Source organism: Ailuropoda melanoleuca, unplaced genomic scaffold (assembly GCF_002007445.2).
Source record: "Ailuropoda melanoleuca isolate Jingjing unplaced genomic scaffold, ASM200744v2 unplaced-scaffold4655, whole genome shotgun sequence".
NCBI lineage: Eukaryota > Metazoa > Chordata > Mammalia > Carnivora > Ursidae > Ailuropoda > Ailuropoda melanoleuca.
Window position 1 is genome coordinate 1 of NW_023218892.1, and position 9,639 is coordinate 9,639.

General features: G+C 36.5%; 3 protein-coding genes across 3 annotated transcripts; all 3 read right to left on the reverse strand.

The window, feature by feature from the left end:
* Positions 1 to 1,703: 1,703 nt before the first annotated feature.
* LOC117799280 (taste receptor type 2 member 7-like) lies at positions 1,704 to 2,210 on the reverse strand (the record flags this gene model as incomplete). The annotated part of the gene is made up of 1 exon (XM_034651751.1): positions 1,704 to 2,210. A coding segment is annotated over exon 1 (507 nt), but the record flags the coding sequence as incomplete, so codon positions are not given.
* A 3,810-nt stretch (positions 2,211 to 6,020) lies between these two features.
* On the reverse strand, positions 6,021 to 6,950 carry LOC100480366 (taste receptor type 2 member 8). The gene has a single exon (XM_002924840.4). The coding sequence runs from the start codon at positions 6,948 to 6,950 to the stop codon at positions 6,021 to 6,023; it is 930 nt and encodes a 309-aa protein (XP_002924886.2).
* A 1,878-nt stretch (positions 6,951 to 8,828) lies between these two features.
* On the reverse strand, positions 8,829 to 9,635 carry LOC117799279 (taste receptor type 2 member 9-like; the record flags this gene model as incomplete). The annotated part of the gene is made up of 1 exon (XM_034651750.1): positions 8,829 to 9,635. A coding segment is annotated over one exon (807 nt), but the record flags the coding sequence as incomplete, so codon positions are not given.
* Positions 9,636 to 9,639: the final 4 nt, after the last annotated feature.

The window sequence follows — 9,639 nt, forward strand, 5'->3', positions numbered from 1 at the left end:
AGATGAAAAATGGGTGGGATATATTGGCTATCTTCAGTAAATAGAAGATGCTGAGGCAAGAAGTAAACCAGTCACTTGAATGATTGCTAAGTGTCCAGAAAACACCCACAATGCTCATTAGCTTGCTACCAGCATATGTATCTCCAGAGATACATACAACAAAGCCATCTAAAGATATCACACACAACAAACAGATTCTGGAGATGGCTAAGCTCACCAGGATGATGTCAATCACGGAGATATCTCTTCTTTTGAGCCAGCCAGTGTAATTAACCAGTACAATAAAACCATTTCCCCAAATTCCCATAGTCAATTCACCAGCAATCAAGATCATATATATTACCTCCATTGTACTTAGCATGTCAGCAGAGAGTTCTGATTTGGGATATCACTGACGATGAATTGGCTTTCAACTGACCAGTGAAGAATGGTGTATATGTCGGTCACTTAGGTCATGCTGCAGTTGTCTTTTTGTGTCCTCTTTGTTGGCTTTGATCCAGGTCAGTGAGATAGCCAGTTCTGCTCCCGGTGAGAACTGCCTATAGACCTCATTGGCCAGTAATGTCTTTCATGTGCAGTGATGATTGAAAGCCTCCAAGACGCAAATAGGAATGGATCTGATTTCTTGGATTTGCACACTCTTTCTCATTTTAAATGCTGTGTATTTTGGAGTCATTGGATTTAAGCTTTTGACCAGGAACTTCGAGAAAAAACTAAATACTTGAAAAATATGGATCCAATTTAATTTGGAGTTGTGGCAGCATACCATCTCTGATGACTTACAAAGTAGCCCCAAATTATGGTCCATATAGTGCAAATGCATGTTTTGGAGCTTAAAAATAATTGTGGATTTAGAGTGTAGACAGTTAACTCGACTAATTTCAGCCTTATAGCAACGTATTCACTTCATTAATTAGGGTAACTCAGGTAGAGCAGCAGTGGTTTTCAATTTTCTTGTAGAAATGGTTACTTGACTTACCAGCTCTTCTGCCCTGAGCACTGAAGATATTCCAGTGTGCCTGTTATTACTCAGAATTTGACCTCAGAACCTGTATTTGTAGGCAGCCTATATTAAAATCTGAGTGCAATCTTCTATATCATGTTTTTATAATAATGGATACCGATTTCAAAGACAAAACATATTGGATCATATTTTTACTATTTGTATACTTTTTCGGTTGTTTCATGATTTAAAACACATAGCATCTAAATCCAGAAAACAATAAACCAAGCCATATTAATGTTCTCCCACATTGACTTTAATAGTTCGCCAACTTAACATGTAAACTGGAAGTTTCTAGGCTTTGCTGTAACTGGAGGAGCTGCTCTGTCAGAGGAAAAGGACTTGAGGTAATTATCTCAAGCAAATGCCCAACATCATTTGCACAAGCGTTTTAAGAGTATTGGAGACAACAGACACTGAGTATAGGTACTGGAGACGAAGAATCCCACCCATTAGGTGGGTTGGGAGTCAAGTATCATTTTGTATATTTAAAAGCCATTCAGGGGCGCCTGGGTGGCACAGCGGTTAAGCGTCTGCCTTCGGCTCAGGGTGTGATCCTGGCGTTATGGGATCGAGCCCCACATCAGGCTCCTCTGCTGTGAGCCTGCTTCTTCCTCTCCCACTCCCCCTGCTTGTGTTCCCTCTCTCGCTGACTGTCTCTATCTCTGTCAAAAAAAATAAATAAAATCTTTAAAAAAAAANTTAGGTTTGTTTTCTCCTTTGTCTTAACACAACACCTGAAGTCATCATTCAAATTCTCAGTGACAAGAAGGCTAATAAACACAGAGAGGACCAAGCACCCCAGTAGGATCCTCGGAATCACACTGTCAATTCTCCACTTCATCCAGAGGAAAAGGGGATGGAAAAAATTTGCGATCTTGAAGAAATAGAAAATGCTGAGACAGGTGGCAAACCAGACACTTAAATGGTTGGTTAGTGCCCAGAAGAAGTCAAAGATTCTCATTTGTTTACCCGTGGTATACACATCTGAATACAGCACCAATATAAAACAATCTAATAATATTATACATAATAGACAAATTCTGGATATGGCCAGACTTGTGAGGATTAAATCAATAGAGGTGATCTTCCTGTTCTTGATCCAGCCCATGCAGTTTACCAATCCAATGAATGCATTCCCTAAAATCCCCACTGAAAACTCTCCAGCTGCTATCATCATTAAGGTGGTCTCCACTTTATCTGGCATGTTAAAATACAGAAGTATCCAATTCGTTTCTAGTTGAACTGATGTAATTTGATAGGTACACCTATTTCTTAGATTTTGTTGTAATTTTCTTTGCCTCTCTTATTGTAGTCTGTCTTATGGTAGAGACTGGAGTGAGAAATGAAGACTGTAGCTATCATCATTAAATCCTATTTAGTCTTGAGAAGCAAATGTGGTTGGCAATCCCTGGCCTGGCCACTGCATGTATCACCTGTATATAAAACCTGTACCAGCAGGCTTTACTTTTCCACATATGGTTAATTTAGGCTAAGCTACATTTTAGGATGCAAATTAGACCTCTTCCCTTTCATGGTCCTGCACTGTGTATGTTTTGCAAGGCTATGTTTTGCAAGTTTTGGATTCATAGTATACAACATATGCTAGTAACCTCAATAGGGCTGCTAGATTTAGCAAATAAAAATACAGGACACTTAGTTAAACTTGAACTTCAAATAAACAATGAATGATTTTTTTTTAGTCTATGTCCTGAATTGCATGAGATTAGTACTTCCAAGAAATACTAAAATTCAAATTTAATTGGGTGTCCTGTATTTTATCTGGCAAATCTAAACTCCAAGGATTTTCTAGCAATTAATGAAATTAAAATTGAAATTTGTAGAGGAATCTTTATTTTGCTAAATGATAATATTGATTATTGCTAAAAATCCAAAGTTTGGGTTAACATTGAGAACTGTACATTTTCAGGGAATTTAAAAAGTTAGCACTAAATATAGCTTGTACAGGTCTAAAAAGACATTTTAGCTCATTTATCTTGGTTGTTCAGATGAACAGTTACATGCACAAGGTCTGTTCAAATAATTCATTGACTTCTTAGTCAACTCAATTTAATGGTAATTTAGTTTGTGATGATATATATAAGAAGAAGAAGGAGCCCTAATTGAGTATTGATTACCTTCATATTTTCCCGTTTCATTTAAAGTGTTCTCAAGAGCAGTTGCACATACAAGAGAAGAGATTAAAATCCTGTGTTTTGATCTACTCTCCACCCTCCACCATGCCAAACTGCATCTGAGAATCTAGATCCTTGGCCCTTCTAGACTATCAGGCAAGAGACTAACGATTAAGTTTACCTCACGCTTACAAACTACTCTTATTTTGAAGTAGCTTCTCTAAATTAGACTTACTGAGAAATACTTTGCTATATAGTATTTCCATGGAATAATTCTGGGGTGATGATACTTTCTTTGGGAACACATATCTTCCCATCCTTCCTTAAAGGACATACCTTCATTCCTAAAATGCAGCTCTGACTTTTGGACAAACTATCTCATCATGTAGCTATGTTCACAGATAACTGCTTTCCTCTGATCTTAGAAATGATCTCTGACCCAAGCACATCATTTTCTTCTCCATAGTGCCCCGGTAAATAAAGGGCTTCAGTAACTATGATAATACCTTTACCCGAATAAGTCTTAGTATATATTTTTGTTTTTTGTTTTTTTGCAGGTAAGTATAGATTTTCTGCATTCAGTTATGGTGCAGCTACTATGGAAACAGGATGAAAGTTCCTCAAAAGATTAAAAATACAACTACCACATGATCCAGCATCCCCAAACCTGGGTATTTATCAAAAAGAATTGAAATCAGGATACCAAAGTGATATTAGCACTGATGTTTATTGCAGTGTTATGAACAGCAGCTAAATGTAGAAAAGCCCTAACTGCCCATTGGCATATGAATGAATAAAGAAAATGTGTTACATACAGACAATGGGACATCATTTAGTCTTAAAGCAAAGAAAATTTTGCAACATACAAAAGCCTACGTGGACTTGGAGGACATTATGCTAAGTTAAATAAGCTAGTTACAGAAGGACAAATATTGCTCGATTCCACTTATACAGGTGTCTAGAATAGTCAGGTCATAAAAGCAAAAAGTAAAATAGGGGAGATAAGAATACAGAATTGCTATTCAATGAGTATCAAGTTTCAGTTACGCAAGATGAAAAATTTTAGAATATGCTCTATGATATTATGCCTGTAGTTAACAACACTGTGTTGTACACTTAAAAATTTGTTAAAAGCATAGATCTCATATTAAATGCCTTACTACAATAAAAAAATAGAAAAGAGAAAAACATTTGCAAGAGAGCGTTTTGTCACCTTACTACTTTGAACTTACTACTCTGAACCCTCACTATTTTGAACTACTTTGAACTTTGGTGGTCAGTGGAAGTACTTCAAACACTGAAGATACAGAAAACTAAACATGGAAAGAAGGATTTCACACTAATGGAGGGAAACTTTCCCAGAAGTACTAATCTTACAAAACACTTATTTCATCTAACCTTGCAGAAGAATGTAAAGTTCACTCCAGTGTAGTATTAACAGGTCTTTTGTAGAATATACTAATATATTCCATCAAAAGACTATCAATTCTCCTATCTTGTACAACAAATAGCAACTTAAATGCTAAGATATTAGAAATATAGTTGATGAAGTTTATGTACTTAAGACTGTAAATATTGGGACTTTCCAGAGTGAATTTTGTATCATCATATGCAGAAAAATTGCTTATCTTCAGGTAATTAATATTTTAGTTATAACAAAACAAAATGGGTAGATTGAAATAGACCCAACTTTGACATAGCAATGGTGGGACCTGAAATGCACAGCCATATCAGAACATACATGGACTTAGACATGCCAGATCAAGTGTTTCAACACTACTCTAGTGAGGAAGGATTTGATGTTCACAGAACAACATTTTAGTAGTGACTCTTATTTTTTATTATTTTTTGTAATTTACTCTTTACGTGTTATAGCTTACATTGCTTTTCTAGTGATAGCATGTAGTTATTCCATAAAGGGTCTAATTTCTTCTTAATTAATTGTTTTTCTCAAGTCCTGAGTGAAAAGAACTCCTGCAGGTCTTATTAAGAAAGGACCCTGAGTAAAGCAAGTCTGATTGAAATTAATTGTCCCATCCTTATATCCAGATTGTGAAGAACACGTAAGAATGCCCGTAGAGAGAGATTCTTGAATGGGAGCTATTCCCATCCTATTGCTGCCTGAACACCAAGTTGTTTGTAAGGAAATTTAATTTCAAGGAAAATGAATAGGAGTAGCCAGAATAAGGTCAACCAGAAAATATCTAGGAAACCACCTAAAGCATCACTCACTTGGGAGGAGGCAGTTACATAACTGGGACACTGAACCAGAAATGGGACAGGGGAGATCTGAGTTCGTAGTTAATAAGCCAAATGGGAGTGACTCAACAGAGACATGAGGGGAGCAAAATTAAGGGCCAGTAATGAAAAAATGTATATAAGGGGGCGCCTGGGTGGCACAGTTGTTAAGCATTTGCCTTCAGCTCAGGGAGTGATCCCTGCGTTCTGGGATCGAGCCCTGCATCAGGCTCCTCTGTTAGGAGCCTGCTTCTTCCTTCTTGTGTTCCCTCTCTTGCTGGCTGTCTCTCTCTGTCAAATAAATAAATTAAAAAAAATGTATATAGGAAAAAAATGAAAAAACAGTTAGTGCAGCTCAGTGCTCTTTATCATGGGCCTAAAAAAATCTTAAAGGAACTTAACTAGGCTGTACGTGCCTAACATCTGCATTAAGAAGCCAAAAAGGGAAGTGTGAGCTCTCAAACTCTTGGAGGAGAGGGCACGTGAAGATGAGAATCTGGAGTGTACACAGACTAAGGGGATTTATACATGCACGTGCTACTAGGTCTCAAGAACAGTTAAAGATGTTACCCAAGATAAACAGGATAACTGGAAAAATGAGAATGTATTTTTTATTAGCAAAATCCATTTATAGAGCTAAGAATTTACATCATGCAGACTGTTCTTCCAAATCTCAGCACCCTAATAGATGCCTGCCTCAACTTGTTATTTCTAATAATTAAAATAAGTGAATGACCAGAAGGATAAAGAATTGCTATAATTTCTCCTAACATCACAGCTAACTTGCTTTCTTTCATAAGGTAGTGAAAAGTCGCCAAAAGAGAAGCCCCATAGTATACAAAAAGGAGGAAGAGAAATGAAGTCATAGTTTTCATGGCTCCCACATGGGCCTCTGTGCTGGGGTCTCCACAGCCTGTAACACTGACTTTCATTTGCTTGATATGTCTCCTTAGGGACACAATTAAAAAGAAAAATGAGATCAATGACACAGCACATGGGACAATTGCCAACAGGTTAAAGAGAGTCAACAGGCTGAAGTATTGACTTTTACTCACATGGGACATTTCAGTGCAGTTTCTTTTATGATTTATAATTTTCTGAAATTCAAAATCATAATTTGGTGCCGTTGCTAGTATAAGGCTGATCAAAGAGGAAATGGCCAAACAACCCAACAGAACCCAGTGAATCACTCTGTCAATTCTTCTCTTTAGCCAGAGAAAAAGCGGATGGGAGAAATTGGCTATCTTGAGCAAATAGAAGACATTGAGGCAGGTGGCAAACCACGTACTTAAGTAGTTGGTGAGTGTCCAGAAGATATTAATGACCGCCTGTAGTTTATCATTTTCATGAAAATCTGGGTAGCATACAATTATGATGCCATTTAGTATCAATATACAGAGCAAACAAATTCTGGAGATGGCTAGACTGGTGAGGATATAGTCAACTGAGGAAATCTTTTTCTTCTTAATCCAGTCAATCCAGTTTACTAGTCCAATATATACATTCCCCAACATTCCTATTATGAATTCTCCAGTTAAAATGATCACAAAGATGTTGTCTTCCATACTGAGCATGTTGGTAGGGAGAACACCCTGATCTCCAATATCACTGCGGTTGGGCTAATTTACAGACTCTCAGTTGGAGCCTGGTAAATGAGTTCTTCAAATCACAGGATAATATGTTCGTCTCCTCCGCTATTTTGACTTTGGTATAATTCCAGAAGTACCCAGCTCTCTTTTGAAATAGAATTCCTTCTCCATTCATGAGGACTAAACCAACTGGTTGCTCCAAACAGTTTGACTAGCTTTGAGCCAGGGCAAATTATAATCATGACCCTTTAGTGAGTGATAAGGGAACTGTTCAGTTGAAACTGCACTCATACAAATTAAAAGAGATTATATTTCATGAATTTGCAACAGGCTTCTTGCTGTTAAGTTCTGTGTATTTTGACCCGTCAAATCGAATTTCAAATATGGAGCCACAGAAAGCACACAAAAACATGTATTCCATAAAAATCACAATGTGTAAATGAAAGTCCATTTTCTTCACCATAAATTATAAATTAATCAAAAGTCAGGTTTCCTAGTGGAAACGAATTTTAATTTTGGAAATGATCAGTACAGTCAGTTGTAGAAAATTAACTTTCAGTCAGAGGATAATAATTTTTTTTCATATAAATGGTTAATTAGAGAAGGGTATGATACAAATCAAATTATAAATGACATAATGTGAATTAGGCAGGCACATGGCAATATTTACTAAACATCTTTTCTCTGGAGTTTTTTAATAGAAGTGAAAGATGCTAGGTAAAGATTTGCTATGTTTAGTTTTATTTAATATGGGAAATGCTGTCCATGACAATTCACTTCCTGAAATGTCATCTCTTGAGTAAGGAACATTTTCACATAAAATTAAGAAAACACACTTTAAATTATACTTTTTGCAATCAACTCCTTTTATATGATTTATAATCTCATATTCTACATTGTAGTCATTTCTTTATTTTTAAGAAAATATTTACTGAATTATATTTCCAGGGAATAGGAGTAATTCTACTATTAAATTGATTTATTCTTTCTTGGGAGAACTAGCCCACAATAAATTTAAATCTAGGTAATACAAATCACATAAACTAGGGTTCTTCTAATTGTATTTAAGTACTTCTATACTGCAAGAAACATATCTAATATTTTTCCTATTTCTTATGCTTGCATCGTGTGTAATAGGAAAGTATGAAGTTGAAAATTTAAGGAAACCTAGTTATCTGTAAAACGTTACCAGAAACAGAATAGAAAAGAGAATGATGTTAAGGGGGGAAAAATGTCAAAAATTCTTTAATCTAAAAGGGTAGGAAAACATTCTGAAGAATCTTTGAGAACTGACTCCTAAAACTGGCATCACCAGGTAGGGTGGTTTTGATACACATATTTCTAACTGTACACCCCCTGTCCCCTTTCCTGGTCAAACCTTTTCTTGAAATCACCCCTGTTTTCTTACATTATATTTCATCCTAGGGAGGATCTCACCAGTGTTCTTTCTCACTTTTTATGAGGATGAACCATTCTAGAAATGGAGAGGATAGGGCAGAAATGTACTGACTTCCAGCTCAAGGAAGAGAGTTTTTTACATGATTGACTTTATAGGAAGGACAGATATGTTTTAAAATCTCTTCCCCACAGTCTGCTTGCCTAAAATTCTTCTATTTTTTGAGTTCAAGGCCTTCACCAGATATGACAGAAAGAAGTAGAATCTCTTTGCATTTAGGCAATGATGTGAAATGCTAACGTGGGATTTGGATTCATTTTTTCCTGTAAAGACAAAGAAATATATGTGGTTCAATAACATTTCATTTAAAGTTGAACAGGACAGAAATGTGAAGGAACACAAAGGAAAATTTAGGATAATGATAGATATTAATGATTTCTAATAGCATGTATAAAAAATGAATGTAATCAACTGGGACAAGGGAGAGGGTCTTTTGTTGATTTCTTTCTCCTTGTATTCAGGATTCTCTGTGGAACAAAAGGTTTCCTTCTTTTGCAGAAACCCTTCACAATCCTTAGCACTTTTAGAAAAGCCTCCCTCAGCTTGCTGTTCCCCATTATCAAGATGAACGAATGGCTTGATGGGAAAATGACGGCTATCATGCCACCAAACATCACCACTAATTTTCCCTGAGGAATTAGTAAGCTAGAGGTTACTACAAGAAAGACTGCATAGTACATAACGAAGAGAAGCAGAAAGATGATCACTGCCTTTATGGCCCTCATGTGAGCCTCTGTGCTGGGGTCTCTGGACCTGGTGGCATAAAGTTTCATCTGCCTGCTGTGTCTAAATAGGGAGAAAAGTAACAAGAGAAATGAAGTTAGGCAAAGAACAAAGGGAATGATAGCTCCTAGATTCAGGATAACCAGTTTGAAACCATTTGGGATTTTACTCACTTTGAATTCCCAAGTTATGTTTTCCTTATGACTAACTTGGAAGGGATCCCAGAAGTCCTCATTCAATGAAACACTAATAATTACACAGGTAAGGAAGGACATCAGAAAAATTCCCAGGACGACTCTGTTTATCTTTAGTTTCAACCAGATGAAAAATGGGTGGGATATATTGGCTATCTTCAGTAAATAGAAGATGCTGAGGCAAGAAGTAAACCAGACACTTGAATGATTGCTAAGTGTCCAGAAAACATCCACAATGCTCATTAGCTTGCTACCAGCATATGTATCTCCAGAGATACATACAACAAAGCCATCTAAAGAT

Bases quoted from the DNA above. Each gene is read 5' to 3' on its own strand.
- LOC100480366 (XM_002924840.4), bottom strand. From the start codon at position 6,950: ATGCTCAGTATGGAAGACAACATCTTTGTGATCATTTTAACTGGAGAA.